At 42.2% G+C, this 21,041-nt stretch overlaps 2 protein-coding genes across 2 annotated transcripts in view; one reads left to right on the top strand and one right to left on the bottom strand.

Moving 5' to 3' along the window:
* Positions 1 to 21,041, top strand: part of LOC309848753 (uncharacterized protein) — a 339,042-nt gene that overhangs the window by 163,050 nt on the left and 154,951 nt on the right. The window lies entirely within an intron of this gene.
* Positions 3,372 to 21,041, bottom strand: part of LOC309848767 (ubiquitin carboxyl-terminal hydrolase 12-B-like) — a 48,131-nt gene continuing 30,461 nt past the window's right edge. The window contains exons 6-8 of the mRNA XM_082700755.1: positions 10,586 to 10,783; positions 7,901 to 7,979; positions 3,372 to 6,536 (exon numbers count right to left, since the gene is read on the bottom strand). Of these exons, the coding sequence (XP_082556881.1) occupies positions 7,967 to 7,979; positions 10,586 to 10,783 (211 nt within the window). The 3' untranslated portion in view covers positions 3,372 to 6,536; positions 7,901 to 7,966. The remainder of the gene's footprint in view (positions 6,537 to 7,900; positions 7,980 to 10,585; positions 10,784 to 21,041) is intronic.

Raw genomic sequence — 21,041 nt, forward strand, 5'->3', positions numbered from 1 at the left:
AACTTTTGTTGTCCTAAAATTAAGTCCTAAAATTCATATGAAATTCCACGGGACCCTGAACAGCTAAAATAATCTTGAAAATGAACAACAAAGATGGGGGCCTCATACTTCCTGATTTTAAAACTTAATACAGCAATAAAAAGTGTCACAGCGGCATAAGAACAGACATATTGACCAGTGGAACAAAATAAACCCTCACATATACGGCCAATCGACTTCTGATACAAATGCCAAGATCATTCAATGGGAAAAGAACAGTTTTTTCAACAAGTAGTGCTGGGTAAACTGGATATCCACATGTAAGACAATGAAGTGGGACCCTTACCTAATGCCATGTTTAAAAATTAACTCAAAATAGATAAAAGACTTAAATATAAGAGCTAAAACTCTAATAAAACTTTTACTAGAAAACAGAGGAGAAGTTTTGTGACTAGATTTGGTAGTGATTTCTAGGATGCGACACCAAAGGCAAAAGAAAAAGAAAAAACAGATCCACTGGACTACATCAAAAAGGATACGATCTGTAAGACAGTGGAAAGCGAGAAAATATCTCCCTGGAAAGGGATGAATATTCAGCACTTAAAAAGAACCCCTACAAAGAATTCAATTTTTAAAAATATACAACCCAATTTTAAAAACAAAAAGCTTGAATAGACATTTCTCTGAAGAAGTTATACAAATGGCCAGGGAGCCCATGAAAATCTGCTCAACATCACTCGTCATCAGGGAAAGGCAAATCAAAACCACAGTGAGATCCCCTCACACCAGTTGGGACGGCCACTACCAAAAACATTCCAGTGAAGTGGAAACAATTGTTGGTGGGGTTATACAGAAACTGCCGTGCTGGGGCATCACCGGTGGGGAACGTAAAGGCGTATAGAAAAACAGCATGGAAAACAGTTCCTTAAAAAGCTGGCTCAGTCGGTTAAGCATCTACCTTTGGCTCAGGTCAGGATCGCAGGGTCCTGCAACTGAGTCCCGCTTCAGGCTCCCTGCTCAGCGAGGCATCTGCTTCGCCCTCTCCCCCTCCACCCATTCATTCTCTCAATCTTTCTCTCCCTTACCCTCTCTCTCAAATAAATAACATCTTGGGGGGGAGAAAAGGTAAAATAGAATTAAGTGGTCCAGCAATCTCTTGTATAGACTTGAAAGAGCTGAAGTCAAGGACTCGGATATTTGTCCATCTGTGTTCATAGCGGCTTTAACACCCAAATGTCCAAGAGATGAATGGATAAAAATGTGGCATGCTATGAAGTGTTACCAAGTACTAACAAAGGAGATGCTGACACGTGCCTCAACATGAAGCTTAAACACGTTACATAAGTGCAACGAGTACAATAAGTGCAATAAGCGAGACATAAAAGTACAAATATTATAGGATTTGAATGAGTGACCTACAGCAGGCAAAGTCATAAAGACAGAAAGCAGAAAAGGAGTTACTGGGGCCAGGGGTGGGGAGGTATTATTTAATGCATACAAAGTTTCTGTTTGGGAAGATGAAAAATCCTAGAAATCAATGGTGTTGACAGTTGCATAACATTGTGAATGTGCTGTCACTCCACTGCACTTAAAAATGGTTAAAATGGGGCACCTGGGTGGCTCAGTTGGTTAGGCGTCTGCCTTCGGCTCAGGTCATGATCTCAGGGCCCTGGGATTGAGCCCCGCATCAATCTCCCTGCTTAGCAGAGCCTGCTTCTCCCTCTCCTGTGCCCGCTGCCTTCCCTCCTTGTGCTGTCAAATAAAATCTTTAAAAAAAAAATGGTTAAATGCCAAACTGTATGTCTTGTGCTTTTTCCACAATAAAACACTCTGATAATGACAGCCACAGCGAAGGGATGGGCCGCAAAGTTCTACCTACTTGAAATCTGGATCTACTACGTTCCAGCTGAGTGACTGTGGGAAAATGCCTCCGCCTTGGAGAGTTTTCGTTTCTTCTTGTAAAATGAGGATTCCACATGTCCATGGAGGTCATTGTCAAGATCGAAAGCAAAATGCTGAGTATAACAACAGCCTCTCATGCCATCAACCAACAAATGATGGGTTGTTATTGCAGCAGCTCTGGAAATAAAAAAAAGTACTATGTTATCACAGAAAACATCGAGGGGCTCCTGAGTGGATCAGCTTGTTAAGTGACAGCCTTTGGTTCAGGTCATGATTCTAGGATCCGGGGATCGAGTCCCACATTAAGCTCCTCGCTCAGTGGAGAGTCTGCTTCTACCTCAGGTCTCCTCCGCTCTCACATCTCTTTCAGTCTCTCCCTCTTTCTCAAATTAAAATAAATAAAATCTTTTTAAAAAATTAAAAAAAAAAAAGAAAACACAAATGCACAAAGTTTAAAAAAAAAAAAGCTTCAAAAGAAGAGAAACAGGTACTGGGTAACGAAGGAACTTGAATAAAGGGAGGGGAAGTCTTGGCTTTGCAACGGTTCACGAGCAGCTCTCGAGAGTGCAGACACTTTCATTGATTAAAGTTTCCACACAAGGTGTGTGATACAGATGTTTATAAGAGAGAATGCCATCTAAGGTCCCCAGTGATGATCTAGTTCACCCATTACTGCGCTCCTTCAGAGAGATGAGTACCCGAGAGTGTTTCCGGGATGGTCACCCAAGAGCGAGGGAGGTGGATTACACAGAAAGGCAGGATTAGCGCCTACTTACTGAGTCAGTGAGCGGGGGAGCAGGGCTTCGAGTACTCCAGCACAGGGGGAATACCCCAAACATACCGATTTTGCTACACTGGGAGGGGCAAGGAGTGCTAAAAATGCTGCCCTTTAACCTATTTGCCCCTCTCAGAGTCTGTGATCCTAAATTTACATTTTTAATCTTGGGATTTGGGGAAAGACAGTGCTACTATGGAAAGATGGATGCGAGGTGCGTGAGGATCACACGTGACTGCGCGTGCTGTTTTACACGTGCTGAAGGCTGTTCTGGGACAATCTCTTTGGGTAACAAAGGGAGTAAGTTCGCAGCAAAAGCAGTAAGGCCGTTCTGCTAGTGTATCCAGTTGAACTGGAACCACCCAGGGGTAAGGGGCACCGTGTCTAGGCAGTCGAAGAAACCCTGCCTAACTTTTGACTCTCCAAAAACTATTATGAGTCTACTGTTGTCCTGTTACTGATAACATCCGCAGGCCATTAACACACCGTTTGTATATGTTTTATATACTTTGTTCTGACAACAGAGCTAGAGAAGAGAAAATGTTAAGAAAAATCCTAAGAGAAACCATGTTCATAGTACTACATTTATCGAAAAAAAATCCACTTTAAAGCAGACCCACACAGCCCAAACTTCCGTGTTGTTCATGGGTCAACTCTTCGAATTCGCAAAGATATTTTAGGCAGAGAGAAAAAAACACACTCAAAAGCCCACAAGCACAAATAAACCAACTTTAATAGATATTATTTTTTATTTATATAGCGCCTTCTTCAAGAACCTTAGATGCTTTACAGACATTATATCTAATTAATCCCCACAACAACCCTGTGAGGTAGGTATTACTCCCATTTTACAAGATAGGGAGACTGAAGCACAGAGAGGTTAAGTGACTTGCCCAAAGTCACACAGTTAAATTCACTGAAGAGCCAGGACCTGAGCGCCTTAGCCTCCCGGCTCCCAGTTAAATACCTCATGGGAGAATCTTTAATGAAAAGTGTCCTTAAAGAAAGTATCAAGAGTAGTATGTTATGAAAGTGAGGTCTTTCTACTGCCATCACCAAAAAGAAAAAAACCCGATACTGATGGTTAGAGGCAACAAGACCCATATATTACACGTCCTTTATTTCCCTTTTCCTGGTCTCACGGTTCCTGTCTTAAGCAATCTTCTAAAGGTGAAGTTTCCAAGACAGAAGCCATAGGACTTAGCAGTGAGACTTAATTTAGAATATTTACTTTCAGTTATGATAATTTATAGAAATTTTTATTCCAATATGCAAAAAATATGGGACAGCCATCCCAACAAACATGTACATGGTTAGAGAGCAGTCAGCCACCCTTTACTACCCCCGCCCCTCATTTCAATCACAGTCAACCAAGATACAACCTCACAATGCTTTCTAGATGGGTCATTTTTCTTACTAAATACCTGCAATTTCCCCCCCAACCCTAACCCTTTGTTTTCAAAGTATAAGCTTCAAAACATTTTATGTAGATGCAGCTGTACTAAGAGTAAAAAGGAAACTGAGAACCATCACCCCACAGTCCCTCCCCGGACAAATCATACTATTAAACATGGTGTAGATGTGAACAGTGTGTGACTACCAAAGAACTCAATAAAAATGCTAGAACTTGCTTTAATAGGAGATTTAACCTTGGTTTTACTGTATTTTTTAAAAATGCAAAATGTAGAAACAAACACAGCGTAGTATTCCAATGCTGTACCTCTATGCAAATGACTTCATCTATCTCTCTTATCCATGCTGTGGCCTGACTCAAGTGAAGACTGCCTCAGCCTCACTTTACGTCTCTCTGAGCTCAACGCTGCAGAAACACAGCCTCGAGTTCCAAGACAATTTGGTTTAAGCCTCAAAATAAAAAAATGTATCCACTTCCACGTCTGTGACCTTCCCCACATTCTCAGTCATGATTCTCTGTGCAATGTAGTCATTGGGCAGGCTACATAATTTGTACAAACCCACTCCAGCCAGCGTCAGGTTTTAGCAACTATAATCTTAAAAAGCAAGTTGTCAAAATACATCATATTCTCCCAGCACATCTGTTGAAACAGCCCGATTAGCCAAGTGACCCTGTTAAAGATCAGTTCATGGAACGAGTAGGTGAAGTCATTTCCTGAGCTAACAGATACAGATAATAAATGTTAATAAGTAGCAGCAGACAAAAAAGTTTTTTTTTCATATTCAACAGTATTAGTCAAAGAATTTTAGAAAATTACAGCAATTAAAAAAAAATTACTTCCTAAAGGGACTTGAAGAACATCCAAGGCCTGATCGCTGTGAGTTGGACTCTGTATTCAATCATCTCCTGCATGTTACCTTTGGCCACCGTCCGACAACTTAATGATGCGTGGAAAAGTGCCAACCGCCATGGTTCACGTGCACTTGACATGACATATATTACTTCTTCAAACTCCCAACAGAAGAAAGTCTTAACAAAGGCAAAGTGTAATCTCTGAACACTCTTCCAGTAAGGTTTGTGAAGATGGCGGGAGGGGGTGGGAGGAAGAGAAAAGGACTTGCTCCGTGTGTGCCCGGCCTGCGCCACAAACACTTCATCTTCATCGGTGTGTGCAGCGAGCCTCGGGGGCTGCTGGGGTTCTGACAGATTACTTCTTTCCCGGGTAAAGAATGACGTTTGAAAACAACATAACTGCTACGACACCAATTTTCCAAGCACGGCCTCATCCTGAAACATCCGAGAACTTGAGAGTGGTCAGGACTGGTGCGCCCCCACGGGGCCACACGTTCCTTCATCCTTCCAACTATGACAGGGAGATTCTGACAGTTTTTTATGGTGCTGAGATTAAAGCTGAACAACTGATTTATAAACTCTAACAAAGGACAAATATTAGCCAGAGATATCAGTTCCTCCTGAAAAAGAGTATTTATCTCCTCGCATTGCAAATTTTTCTTAAGGTATCCTAGGACTTTAAAATAGAGTTTAAAATTCACCTTCAAAATAGAAACAAACAAAAGGACTAGTAAAACTGACAAAAACTAATAAAAATATGCTCAATTTTACTGACAGAATCATGGGCACTTCACAAAATACTTAAGACTCTACCAGTTTTAAGTAAAATAAATAAGAAAAAAAATGATAATTACAAAGCCAGTCTTTCCCCTTGGGAAAACAAAAAGCCACTTTTGACCAATTGTTCCCTACATATACATATACTGTATATTATTATAAGCTTCTTCAGAGAAGCAAAACATATTTGCCTTCCTGACACTGGATTCTAGTGAGCTGAGTTCTGACATCAGGAAGGCAACCGCAAGTGTTGGGCCCAAATGCAGTTCTGGTTTACACTTGAAAAGACACTAAATATTCCTTCTGTGTGGCTTCAACATGGGCAAATTTACGCAGTGTGTTCGGTGTGACCTCCTTAAATGATCAATACAACCTAGCACAGATTCCTAGTCTTTCTACAGCACCCCCAAGGAGTTCAACTCATTACTGGTGCAATTAATAAAGAGAAATGCATATCAGTTACTGGAAGGCTGTTTTACAAGAGGAGCTGCTATCTCTGATTTCACTTCCTTGTTGTGTGGAACTGCACAGACAGCATGATACCTGAGCAAATAAATCAACTACCATGATAGGAAGAGCGTGTTAATCCATAGTCTTTGCTTTATTGTGTGCAAAGTGTGCTACTGCCCCCTGAGCTTCCTGCATTTCTCTTGTCTTGAAAAATCAGTGCTTGATCCTTTCCAAAATAACCAGAGAAGAAATGAGGCAGAAAGTATCTCTTCATCACGGTCCCGCTCAGTCCAGAGACTGATAGAAAAGGATGTAACCAGACTCTGAGTTCTTTGAGATATCTGATGTCAACCCGTAGAATTCTTCAATAGCTTGTGCATCTATTTTCTGTGAGGCAAAATGGAAATATTAGTACAGAAATGAGCTCTACAGTCCAGTAAAGTCTTGCACATTTCTTAGAATCGTGCCTCTCATTTTCCTGCTTATGTTTATAAAACAGCTCTGCACAAGAATGGCTTAAGTTAAAAAGACTGATCATGCCCAGTATTGGTGAGAAAGTGCAGTAAACAGGGCTCCCACACGTAGCTGGCAGGAAGGCAGAATGGAACGGAGACCTTGAGGAAATGTTTAGCATTGTCTTGTAAGGCTGAACACACAACTAGCCTTCGATCCAGCAAGTCTATTCCTAGGGAACAGAATTACCTGACCCACTTGAAACCACCAATTCCCAACCATTTGTGACCTACGAAAACGGCAATTTCTTATGGTCCTACCTAACAATTACCCAAGAAAAATGAGTGCGTATATCCAGCATTAGATAGGGGTGATTGAGGCAGTTTTATTGAGAATAGTCAGGAAGGGATAAAAAGGCAAATCTCTAACTTGTTATATTCTTATAATGAGAAATTACGGAGCAATAAAAAAGAACCACTACCATAGGCAGCAAGAGTGAACTGCTAGATACAAAAGAAGTCACACTGGAGGAGTCCGTTTATAGTCAAACAGAGGCACAACTAATCATAATGATCAGTCATCAATAGTGGGTTCAGAGGAAGGTGGGGAGTGGGAGGGAAAACTGTGAAGACTGACCGGGAAAAGGATAAGGGGGCTTATCGGAGGGTGTTACCAGTGTACTCTCCCTTGGTCTGGAGAGTGGTTACAGAGTGTGCATGTGCACATACATACGTGTGTATGCAAACCCACACATAAAAAATTCAAGTGCTAGGGCACCTGGCCGGCTCAGTGGGTTAAAGCCTCTGCCTTCGGCTCAGGTCATGATCCTGGGGTCCTGGGGTTGAGCCCTACATCGGGCTCTCTGCTCGGTGGGGAGCCTGCTTCCTCCAATTTCTCTCTCTGCCTGCCTCTCTGCCTACTTGTGAGCTCTGTCAAATAAATAAATAAAATCTAAAAAAAAAAAAAAATTCAAGTGCTGCTTTAGATCCATATACTTTCTGTAGGTGTATTATAACTCAATCATTTTTTTTAGACAATGAAAGACTTTTTAAAACTAGTTCTCTTGTGGAAAGCTTTTCTTTGTTTTACTCTATGCATTTTGAAGGTCACCCGACCATTCAAGCATTGGGGTTGGCTGTTGGGGAGTAAGAAGTAGGAATCTGACTACAATCTGAAAACTTCAACAATTATCCAATATTCATCACCTGTCATATGAATGAGAGGCTGGGAGAAAAAAACTGAAGAGTAAAATACACACACAACTTTGAATAAAAATAAGAAATTCAGGAACTATTTACTTCTACAATGTCATCATCAAACAATAACCAAAAATCATGACTCTTAACTATTGCAATATAATGTCCTCAATTGGGACCACTAAAACAAAGAGAAAGAGAAGTTAATTATATACAATGTTTATTAATACCACTCTTCTATGCCCTTGACGTCATGTTCTATAAAGGAGAATAACTGAAACTGATGAAAATACTCCTTATCTATTCCTCCCCAAAATATCAAGCTACACTGATGTGAACTGGCCTTCAATTTTATAATCAAGTAATCACTACTCTACTTTGAGAGCTATAATGAGCATTCTATTTACATAAATCTATGCTATTAAAATTGTTGTGGTCTTTGTAATAATTTTTTAATTGTAATATTTAAAATAATTTTCAAATTTGCTTCTCTGAAAAATTTAAATATATTTTTTAGCATTTGGGAGAGAGAAAGGATCAAGGGTCAGAGCCCCCTGAGTTAAACTACAGAACATACGTAGAATTTTTTCTAAGTTTTATTCCCTTGGAGATCATTTTTCTCTTGAGGAAAAACACCTTGTGATGCCTAAAAAAACACATATCACATCTATAGTTCTAAAATGAAGCTTGACCCTCAGAAACTTCTTTAAAAACAAATGACATTTTGCTAGTATTATTAGTGCTATTTTTAAGTACCTGGATCTTAGTCATTATAATTCTTGGAATTGCCTCTGCAGCTCATTTTAAACAAATCTGGAATAAAGAAATCTAGAAATGCATTAAAATGCAGGTGGGTTTTTTTGTTTTTGTTTTGTTTTTCAAAAAAATCCTTTGCTTTATAAAGGACATGGCAAGGATTTTAACCTCTCGCAGATTAAGTATGACTCAATCTTATAAAAGCTCCTATATAATTCTTTAAGTTTTAATTCTATTAGAATTATTATATTATAGAATTTGAGATAATTTTCAACACAAAGTGCTGTTTATGGTGATTAGCAACATCAGATAATCAGATAATAGAATAAGAACCTCCCATGTGTCCCTGCCTAGGCTCCTCTGATTATTAGGTGAAACAAGTACCTCAGGTGACAAAGTGACAAAACAACAGAACTGCTCTTTCTCCACAGAAGAAAATACCTCAGAACCTTTTTTTTTTTTTTTAAGGCTTTTAATACTGGAGAAAACTAAAACAAAACAAACAAACACACACAAAAAAAAAAACACAAAAAAGCCACCAAAAAACAAGAACAAAACTTCCCCATTCCTATAGGATTCATCTAGAGTCTTGTGTTTTATAGTGAGATGATAAGAATTTTTTTTTTAATTTTTAAAGTGGTGAACATAAAGAAAAAGTCTCAGAAAGGCAGAGGAACAGAGCCAGACAGGAAAGGAGGCGGGTGGGCTGAGGACCCTTGGGTGTGAGACTGAAAAGGGTAGCAGCCTGTTCCTCTGGCAGAGAGGCAGTCTGAAGGACAAAAGACAAATGTTCACTACAGAAACTAGTAAGAAGAAAGGCTGGTAAACTTCACCCTACAAGAGCCGTGGCTTAGGGACGTGCATCCTGAACACAAGACACGCTCAGTGCAGTATGGTATGAATACATCCCATGGGCTAATAACTGCTGGTTGCTGTGGGGCTCAGAAAGGCACCACAGCCTCCTGGCCTGAGGACACCGTGAGCACAGGAGAGACCTCTCCAAGAACACCATACGGGGCCCCATACGATATAAAAGCGGAGTTGCAGGGGTAGTGCAACCTACAGGCCTCACCCAGGAGGGGGCAGCTGGGGGGAGGAGAGCTGAGGAAGTTGGTTACAGTGGAGCTGGGCCCTGAGACGGAATGAAAGGATCACACGCACGAAGTCCGGAAGCACCTGTCGGAAATCCGCGAGATGCCAGACACGCAGGAGCAGGACCACGGGAGCTGGGCAGGCACAGGCCTGCTGGCAATAGGCATCACCGCGGCAAGGATGCGGCAACATAAACCCTTTACACTCTCCTATGAAACGTAACTACGAGTAAATCTTGTCAGTAGAAAATAAGGTTTGAAAATGTTTTCAATCTTTTGTTAATGGGAGGATCACTTCCTGTTTTAAGAAGTGCCTGTTCTGCTACCGGAGACGGCCCCCCAAACTGATAAACACACACCGTACCGAGCAGTGAGCTACTGCGGGCAGGACACATCCAGCAGCTGGGTGAACACAGAGGCGTGGCCCCAGATGGAGCAGGGCTGGATGAGAAGGGCACCCAGCACGGCTTTCAGAGAGGTCTGAGGAGGCCAGGAGGGGAAGGCGGCAGGGGGATTGCAGTGAGAGAAGAGGAATAAGGAGTCGGGGAGGGAGCCCAGCTGTGACCAGGAATCTCAGAGCTCACGGTCTTGTGAGCAGAGCAATTCCAGGAACCCCAGCATCATCTAAGCAGAGGGAAACCTAAGAACTGTCCCTGAATCTGAAGAGGCTACGGCACCGTTAAGTTAGGATGTGAAAAGGTACTCTAAGGGTGTCGTTATTGTTAAGAACACAGTAGCAGCAGCTAAGTGATTTGCATTCCCCCTTTAACAGTAACACCGTGGCAGGTTGTTAATAGGACTGCATTTTGCGTAGGATAGCGTGGACATTCAGGGGGTACTGTACGAAGCCACGCCAGCCACAAATGGCAGGCACAGAACATCCTGCACACCTGCCCCACGGACAGAGATCCTGGCCCACACGGCCCACGGCTGCGCTTACCTTCCACAGTGAACCACCACGGCGACAAGGTCGTACATTCTGTCAGGATTGGTCGCATCACCAGAGGTGTTAAACAGATGAAGCTCTAAAGGAAACACTACCCGGTAAGACAGTTTTGTGTATCGATGAAGCTGATCCATGTATTTAAACCTCTTCAGGTGCAGAGCCAGAATCATGGGCAGTTTTTTAACTTTCATCCTATTCAAATAAACACGGAAACAAAATTTCAGGAAAGGCATTCAGAACACATCTTTAAAAGAACTCTCAAACTTTCTGATTCCATTAACAAACAGGTCACGGAAAGTGTGAGTAGCCCAGCACTGACCACTTTTGCGTATTCCTACCCGTTATTTTTACATCGGCGAAGCAACATCCCGAATGTCTTGCGAAGATCCCACCCCAACCATCAGCACCAAACAATGTAACAGGACTTTGTACTCCATACAGCTTCAAAACAGTCCTTTTTTCAGAAATCTGAACAAAGTTACTTCAGAAATCTGTATTCTGAAATACAGGCCCCCAGGGTCGGGCGGACTGCACAGGAGGCCGACACGATGGGCGGAGGAAAAGCGGTTCCTCACAGCTGCTGACTCCTCTGGGTGTGCGTGGAGACCGAGAGCTGACTGTTCCATCGGTCAGTAGAACTCACTAACAGGTGGAGGACAGGCGCAGTGAGAAAAGCATTACTAAAGACCATTCTGTGAAAGGGGTTTGCCAGAGGTAAATAGCTCCAGATCAAGAATGAGGACGACATGTATTCTAGGATGGGAGTTAAATGACCTGCAAATTTAGGAGAAAAGTTTTTAACTGTAAAACAACTGGCCATCTTTCACATTCTGGACAATCTTTAGTATGCCCTTCAGTGCCTTTTCTCCCTGGCACGACCTCTGAACTTCTACTTCATCTAACGGAAGTTTATTCTTCTGACGGCTCAACTCACATTGTAACCCTGGCATCAGTACCTCCTCCCTTCAATCCCCCATCGGCACTTCGCGGAGTCACTGTGGGCGAATACGGTTTATTACACCATAAAATATTTAGATGACTGTGGGTTTTTCTCTTCTAGGATCTGAAATCTTGACAGGTAGAAACCTTTTTTTTCCCCCCATTTTATTTCTCTACTGAACAACAACACGCTTGGCACACGACAGATAGTTGACAAATGTAGCGGAACCAAATTTTGTATGTGTTCAATGAAGCAAAACGCTTTTCATAATTAAAAAATGAAATTTACAAAGCCAGTGTCTATAATGAAATAAAAACAAGAATCATTTTATAGCATTATAGTAAATCTGCATCCTACAAATCTTAAATGTGGTGGGCAGCTTATTATTCCAGAAACATTTACTATTCTACCCTGACCTTTGAAAAAGATTAGTAAGAATAAACATAAACAGATAATCATTCCTGGAAAGAAATCCAGCAGTGTAAGAGTCTCTATGGTCTTTGCCTCAGTAATCCCACTTCTAGAAGGGAAATAAATCATCTCAAATATAAGACTTCTCAAAAAAAAAAAAAATTTCTAGAGTTATCTTATATTGTGAAAAACCGGAATAATCCAGGAGACAGGTTTATCACAGAGATACTGGGAGTTCAGTTTCAGACCACTACAGGTAAGTAAATATCGCAATACAGCCAGTGAAATGAAATTTTTGGTTTCCCAGTACATATTAAACTTAGATTTACACCATACCATTACTATTTAATTAAATGCGCAACAGCATTACGTCTAGAAAAACAATGCAGATACGTTAATTAAGAAATACTTCATTGCTAAAAAAGGCAAACCATCATCTAAATCTTTAACAAGTCATAATCTCTCTGTTGGGGATGAGAGTCCTGGCTCCCTGCTGATGGTGGCTGACTGATGAGGGCGGTGCCACTGCAGGCTGGTGGGGGCTGTGGCAATTTCTTAAAGGAAGACAAGAAAGTCTGCCACATCGACTGGCTCTTCCTTTCATAGAGGATTTGTTTGTAGCACAGGAGGCTGTTCAAGTGTTTCACCCACAGAATTTCTTTCAGAATTAGAGTCAGTCCACTTAAAGCTGCTGCTGCTTTCTCAGCTAAGTTGATGTTAGATTCTAAATCCTTTGTGGTCACTGCAACACTCTTCACGGCATCTGAGCCAGGAGCAGATTCCAGCTCAACAATCCACTTTCCTGGCTCATCCACGAGAAGCCGCTCCTCATCCGTCCAAGTCTGATCATGAGACGGCAGCCGTGCGGGCCCATCTTCCCGCCCCACTTCTAACCCCAGTTCTCTTGCTGTTTCCACCACCTCTGTGGTGACTGTCTCCGTGGACGGCCTGAACCCCTCCAAGTCCTCAGGGACGGTGGGAACTAACTTCTTCCAAACGCCAAACAAATGTGGATATTTTGACCTCTTCTGATTGTTCTTAATAGTATCCCATTCCAGGAAGCATTCAATTGACTTTGTCCGGATCCATCAGAGGAATCACTTTCTAGACAGCTAGAGCCTTATGAAATATATTTCTTAAAGAATAAGACTGGAAAGTCAAGATGACTCCTTGATCCGTAGGCTATGGAATGGATGCCGTGTCAACAGCCATGAAAACACTCATCTCATTGCACATCTTCATCAGAGCTCTTGGGAGACCAGGCGCAGTATCAGTGAGTGAGCAGCAGTATTTGAAAGAATTTTTTTTCTGAGAAGCAGGTCTTAAACAGTGGGCTTCAAATATTCAGTAATGTTGGAAACAGACGTGCTGTCACCCAGGCTTCATTGTTCCATTTCTAGAGCATGGGCAGAGTAGGTTTAGAGTAATTCTGAAGGGCCCTAGAATTTTCGGAATGGTCAGTGAGCCCGGCTTCAGCTGAAGTCACCAGCTGCATTAGCTCCTAACGTGAGAGTCAGCCTGTCCTCTGAAGCTGTGGAGCCAGGCACTGACTTATCCTCTCTAGCTCTGAAAGTCCTTGATGGCATCTTCTTTCAGTAGAAGGCTGTCTTGTCTACACTGGAAACCTGCTGTGGTGTGTAGCCGCTTTCATCGCTGTTGTAGCTGGACCTTCTGGAGAAATCGCTGCAGCTTCTCCCCCAGCCCTTGCTGCTTCACCTTGTACCTTCTGTTACGGAGCTGGTTCTTTCTTTCAACCTCATGGACCAGCCTCTGCAGCTTCAGACTTCTCTCTGCAGCTTCCTCACCTCTCTCAGCCCTCCCAGAATCACAGAGACCTAGGGTCTTGCTCGGGGTCAGGCTTTGGCTTAAGGGAATGCTGGGGCTGGTTTGCTCTTCTCTCCAGACCACTCGAACTTTCTCCGTATCAGCAACAGAATTTTTTTTCACTTTCTTATCATTCATATGCTCACAGGAGTAGCACTTTTAATGTCCTTCAAGATTGTTTCCTTTGCACTCCCGACTTGGCTGATGTTTGACACAAATAACCTAGCTTTTAGTCTATGCTGGCTTTCAACATGCCTTCCTCCCTAATCTTAACCATTTCTAGCTTTTGATTCAAAGTGAGAGACATGTGAGTTTTCCTTTCACTTGAGCACTTAGAGGCCACTGTAGGGCTACTACCTGGCCTCATTTCAGTTCCGTTGTGTCTCAGGGAACAGAGGGGCCAGAGGAAAGGAGAAGAGGTGGGGGAATGGCCAGTGGACAGAGCAGTCAGGACACACACATGTATCAGGTAAGCTCATCATCTTATACGGCATGGTCTATGGTAACCCCGACAATTACAAGAGTGACATCAAAGATCACTGATCACAGATCACTGTAACAAATGTAATAATAATGAAAAAGTCAGAAATACCGTGGGGATGACATAGAGACGTGAAGTCAGCAAATACCATCAGGAAAAGGGCATTACTAGACTTGCTTGTCTCAGGGATGCCATAAACCTTCAACTTGTTAAAAAAAAATGCAGTATCTGTGAAGCACAGTAAAGTGAGATATGCCTATGCCTACACCCACCTTACACAAGCCCCTTTATGCAAGAGGGAACCATCACCAACTCATTTTTATTTTATTTCTTTTCAGTGTTCCAACATTCATTGCTTATGAACCACACCCAGTGCTCCATGCAGTACGTGCCCTCCATAATACCCACCACCAGGCTCACCCAACCCCCCATCCCCCTCCCCTCCAAAACCCTCAGTTTGTTTCTCAGAATCCACAGTCTCTCATGGTTTGTCTCCCGACACTCCGATTTCCCCTCACTCACTTCTCCCCATCTCCCATCTCCTCCATGTTATTCCTTATGCTCACAAGTAAGTGAAACCATATGACACTTGACTCTCTCTGCTTGACTTATTTCACTCAGCATCATCTCTTCCAGTCCTGTCCATGTTGATACAAAAGTTGGGTATTCATCTTTTCTGATGGAGGTGTAATATTCCATAGTATATATGGACCACATCTTCTTTATCCATTCATCTGTTGAAGGGCATCTTGGTCCTTTCCACAGTTTGGCGACTGTGTGGTGGAGTTATGGACATTGGGGAGGGTATGTGCTATGGTGAGTGCTGTGAAATGTGTAAACCTGGCAATACACAGACCTGTACCCCTGGGGATAAAAATATACTATATGCTTATAAAAAATTTTAAAATTAATTAAAAAATTAATAAAATAAAGAACAGTTCCATCATACACACACACAAAAGAAAGAAAATAAAAATAGAGCTTCCCTAAGACCCTGCAATTGCACTACTTGGTATTTACCCCAAAGATACAGATGTCGTGAAAAAAAAGGGCCATCTGTACTCCAATGTTCATATCACCAACTCATTTTTGAGACCAGCATGACCTGACACCAAAACCTGACAGAGGTTTACGAAAATTACAGACTAATGATACCCCTCATGATATTTCAAAGATATGAAAATCAAGAGAACATTATCGAACTGAACCCAGCAACATATAAACCTCAGTCGGTGATGATACAATAGTTCTAAATGCAATGATGTTTTTTCCTCAGGTTCTTTCTAAAGACCAATAACTGTAAAAATGGAAAGACTTTTTTATATTCCTAAATTAGCAAAGTAATAATAATAAATACGTAAGGGACATCTTAAGATAAGATAGCATCCTTCTCCTCCTGAAGAAAAGAAACCTTGACCCCACTTAAATTTTACAGAAATTTTACATCTTGGCAGAAAACATATGCTTATCAGCAATGTGATTTTTTAAAAACAAGCATGTCCTCTTCCAATCTAATCCAAATATTTTTCTAGAAAACCAGGGAAGGGCAGACTTATTTTCTTGGCAAAAATGCACTGCCGACGTTACACACCAGGTCACAAATCAAACCACTGCAAGAAGAGGCAGCAATCACATCCTTCCTATTCTAATTAGCTTCTGGCTAATTAGACGGAGGGAGCCAAGAAGGAAAGGGAAGAAGCCAGCTAAGGATTCAGTCTCTGGAAAGGTGGCACAGAGGGCAGCTTCAGCTCTGAGCTCTGAATTTCTCTACTCTCCACAGGCAGCAAGGTAACTGGGTTTTCGCACTCTCATCTTCATCCACTGATCAAAAGCCACTGGGGTAAAGAAACTCTCGGAAGCTTCTTTCAGCAGCAGACCAAGGGGAGTCCCTCGGAGAGGAGCCAGAGTGAGAGCATCCTACAGGAGTGGGGGCGCTGGAGAACGGGCACTGTCTGCCACCATTCCCGGACCGGAATACCAGCTACTCCACGGAGGCAACAGTCGGCCCCAGGACCGCAGGTGCCAGGTTCCAAAGCTGTCTGCTGTTTTGATTTTTCACCCTTCCCCCCTGGTCAAGAAAAGCCAGAAGCCACTCTTTTAAAGTATATCTTCCCATCTGTATAAGCCCTGTGAGCCCAGCAAAGAGGGCTGTACGGTGAATGTGGGCCAAAGGGCACTAATAGGCAAACTCTGCCAGAGCGAAATTTAATATGCTAACACAAGCACCTAAGAACTTAATAAAATTCTGTTGGCAGAGAAGACCTTTTTTTTTTTTTTTTTTTTTTTGAAGATTTGTATTTATTTGGCAGAGAAAGAGAGAGAGAGAATGAGGGACGGGAGCAGCAAAGGGAGAAGAAAAAGCAGGCTCCATGCCAAGCAGGAGGTGGGGGGATCACAGGACCCTGGGATCATGACCTGAGCCAAAGACAGACACTTACCTGCCTGAGCCACCCAGGTGCCCCAGCAGAGAAGTTATGACCACACAGAAGAGTTCCGTAGTTGTACACACATGAAATCCCATTATTCTCATATACTATCCCATCCAGAAGCCTACCTGGGGTAGGCAGGCTAAGGAGTGAGAGGGGAACACAGGCTAGACCAAAGGTGACGAAGACACCACATGACTGAGTTGTCAGCACTGAGAGGAAAGGCAGCCCCTCAAAGTCCCAAGAAGGTCCCATGCTCAAAACCTAACGTGATGGTACTAGGAGGTGGAGCCTCAGGAGATGCTTAGGTCATGAGGTTGGAGCCCTAAGGAATGGAACTGGTATCCTTGTAACAGAGACCCGAGACAGTCTGCCAGCATCCTTCCAGCTCGTGAGGACGCGGTGTGAGAAGGCACCTTCGAGGAAGCAGGAAGAGAGCCCTCACGGGCACAGGGCATGCTGGCGCCTTGATTTGGAACTGCTAGCGCCCAGAACTCTAAGGACGCCCCTGGCGCTTGTCACACACCCAGTCTACGGTATCCTGTTACAGCAGGCTACATGCCAGGAGTGACAGGGCATGTGGCCATGACAAGGCTGCCAACATGACACTAGCCGTGACTAGGACCTGCACATGGAAGAATCGGATACGGAGCTGGTTGTGAAAATGGAGCAAAATGGAAGAACTTGCCCTCAGAAACAGGAAGGACCTCAACGACTAGACCAGAGTAGATGGGAGACAGAGGCCATGACACCTCGATGCTGCTGACCTGGGCACCGCACGGGTCTTCCCCGATGCCTCACACGGCCGGCCCCAGGCCTGGAAGTGAAGAGTGAAGAGAGGAAGGACGCCTAGCAGAGAACCAGTCAGGCGGGCTCAGCCCCCGGTGCAGCCACTCACTGAACCCTGCTCTGAGGCAGAGAAGAGTGACAGCAGAGCAGCTTCAAAAAACATCCCCCACCACCCCCACGCCCAGAGGACAGGAAAACACCTTGGAAAGCAAAGCCATCGGAATCCTAATCCTCACATTCCAGTTCCCTGAGGGAAAGCACTTTGCTTTTCCTCAGGGGCTTTATCCTCCCACTGGGTATCAGCTTCTGGCTGTTCACCTACATCTGCCAAGCCCAGGTATACAGCCCTATACAGTCCAACAGGTGGGCCATGTAAAAGGAGTCCCTGCACAGATAAATTCTGCATAAAGATAGATAAAAAGATAAATTTCTCCCATTCTGTGAGTCTTCTCAGAGTCTGTAATATGAAGCATGAATAAATAATGAAGAGGAAATTTTATTATAGAGCGAACTCATTTGATCATGGAATACTTCTTTTAAGGTAACATCTCCCAAATTCATTCTTGAGGATTCCAATACTGAAACCTCGAGTTTTGAGGAACACATTGTCTGTATATAGGAACATATATAATCTGAATGAAGGCCAAACCACATGCTTTTTTCTTCTGTGGTTAAGAAACACGTAACATAAACTGCACCTTAACCCTTTCTAAATGTATAGTATAGCAGTGTTTCCAGTTAGGACCATTGTTGTGCAACAGATCTCTAGAACTTTCTCATCTTGCACACGGAAACTCTACACCCACTGAACAACTCTCCTTTGCCCCTCCCCCAAGACCCTGGCAACCAGCATTTTACTTGTTGCTAAGAATGTGACTACTTAGTCTTCATATAACTGGAGTCATCCAGAAATTGTCTTTTTGTGATTACAATGTTTCTTTTTGGCTTTTGTGATTAGCTTATTTCACTTAGCATAATACACTCAAGATCCATCCACCTGGTGGTATAACCAAATGTCCTTCTGCTTTAAGGCAGAATAATATCCACTAGATGTCCATCCCACATGTTCTTTATCCATTCATCTGTTGATGGACATTTAAGTTGTTTCCACCTCTTTGTTAATGTGAACACTGCAGCAATAAACAAAGGAGTACATATAATCTCTTTGATACACTGTTTTCAAATTCTTTTGGGTGTGTATCTAGAAGCAAGAATGCTGGGTCATGTGGTAATTCTGTTTTTAGTATTCTGAGGAGCCTCCATACTGTTTTCCAAAGCAGCTGCACCACTTAACCTTCCTACCAACAGTATACAAGGTTTCAATTTCTCCCCATTACCAACACTTATTTTCTTTTTGCGATGTGACTTTTCTAACAAGTGTGAGGGGATACCTCACTGTGGTTCTGATTTGCAGTTCCCTGATGATCTGTGACATTAAGTGTCTTCTGATTAGCTTGTTGGCCATTTTTTATCTTCTTTGGAAAACATTCACGTTCCTTGTCCATTTTTTTTAAAGATTTTATTTATTTATTTGACAGAAATCACAAGTAGGCAGAGAGGCAGGCAGAAAGGGGTGGGGAAGCAGGCTCCCCGCTGAGCAGAGAGCCAGACGTGGGGCTTGATCCCAGGCCTCTGGGATCATGACCAGAGCCCAAAGCAGAGGCTTTAACCCACTGAGCCACCCTATGTCCTTGTTCATTTTTAAATTGAGTCCCTGGTTTATGTTGTTGAGCTATAGGAGATCTTCATGTATTCTGGATATTAACCTCTTATCACATACTGGTTTTCAAGTATTTTCTCCCATTCATGCCTTTTCACTCCATTTATTGTTTCTTTTGTTATGCAGAAGTTTTTGAGTTTGTTATGGTCCAGCTTATTTTTGCCTTTGTTGCTTATGCTTTCAGTGTCCTACTTAAGAAACGATTACCAAATTCAATGTCATGAAGATTTTCCCATGTGTTTCTTTTTTAAGGAGTTTTATAGTTGTGGCCTTACGTTTAGTTCTTTAATCCATGTTGAATTGAGTTCTGTATATGGTATAAGGGTCCAACTTCATTCTTTTGCATGTGGATATCCAGTGTTCCCAAAATATGTGTTGAAGCTGTACGTTATCTATCTGTAGCACTGGCACTCTTGGAGATCATCTGACTATATAAATGAGGATTTACTGCTGGGCTCTCTATTCTATACCATTGGCCTACATGTCTGTCTTTATTGCTACTACCACACTGCTTCGATTACTGTAGCTCTATAATATGTTTTGAAGTTAAAAACTATAAGGTCTCCAGCTTTTTCTTTTGAGATTGTTTGGCTTTAAGAGTCCTTTAAGATTTCCCATATGAAATTTTGGATTTTTTTTCCCTATGTCATCAGAAAACTCAATTGAGACTTTGGTAGGCATTAAATTGAATGTGCAGACTGCTTTGGGTACTATGACCCTTTTAACGTTAAGTCTTGCAATTCATAAACAGAGTATCTTTTCATTGATTTTTTTACCTTCTTTAATTTCTTTCAGCAATATCTTCTATTTTTTTTAGTGCATAAGTCCTTGGCCTCCTTTGTTAAGTCAATTTCTAAATATTTTATTCTTTTTTGATACTACTGTAAATGGGATTATTTTGCTAATTTTCTTTTCAGATTGTTCAGATCGTTCAACAATCTTTTCAGATTGTTCAGATTATACACTAACTGTTCAAGTCAAGGTACAGAAATGCAATGGACTTCCACGTGCTGATTTTGTATCTGTACCTCTGCTGAATACTTACTAGTTCTAACAAGGCTTTTTGTTGTTGTTGTTTAATCTTTAGGGTTTTCTGCGTACAAGATCATATTATCTGTGAACAGAGATAATTTAACTTCTTTTCCCATCTGGCTGTCTTTCTTTTCTTTTCTTTTTCTTACCTAACTGCTCTAGGACTTCCAACACTATGTTGAATTAAAGAGGCAAGAGTAGACATCCTTGTCTTGTTCTGGATCCAAGAGGACAAGCTCTTCAGTTTTTCACCGCTGAGTATGGTAGCTGTGGGCTTGTCACAGAGGGCCTTCATTATGTTGAGGTATGTTCTTTCTATCCCTAGTCTGTTGAGTGGTTGTTTTTTTTTTTGTTTGTTTTGTTTTTATCATAGACAGGTGTTGAATTCTATCAAATACCTTTTCTTTATCCACTGAGGTGATCATGTGGTTTTTGTCCTCCAAACATACTGAAATCATTGCTTATTTATTTATTTATTTACTTGAAAGTGAGAATGTTTGCAAGCAGGAAGGGGGATAGGAGGAGAGGGAGAGAGGAATCCCAAGCAGACTCCACGGGGGGGGGGGCTCGGTCTCATAACCCTGATATCAAGACCTGAGCTGAAATCAAGAGTCAAATGCCTAGCCAACTTAGCCACCCAGCACCCCCAGACTGAAACATTTTAATGTCAAAATGATTTTTGTTTAATTAGAATGATGATCTGTATATCCACTATCTTATTCTTTTATTCTGAGACTAGAAACTATAGACTTCTATAGTTGGTAGGGATCTTAGAGAGCAACTAATCAAGTGAGACCCCAAAGGTTAAATGACTTGCCCAATATCAC

This window comes from Mustela nivalis, assembly GCF_964662115.1.
Source record: "Mustela nivalis genome assembly, chromosome: 15".
Taxonomy (NCBI): Eukaryota; Metazoa; Chordata; class Mammalia; order Carnivora; family Mustelidae; genus Mustela; species Mustela nivalis.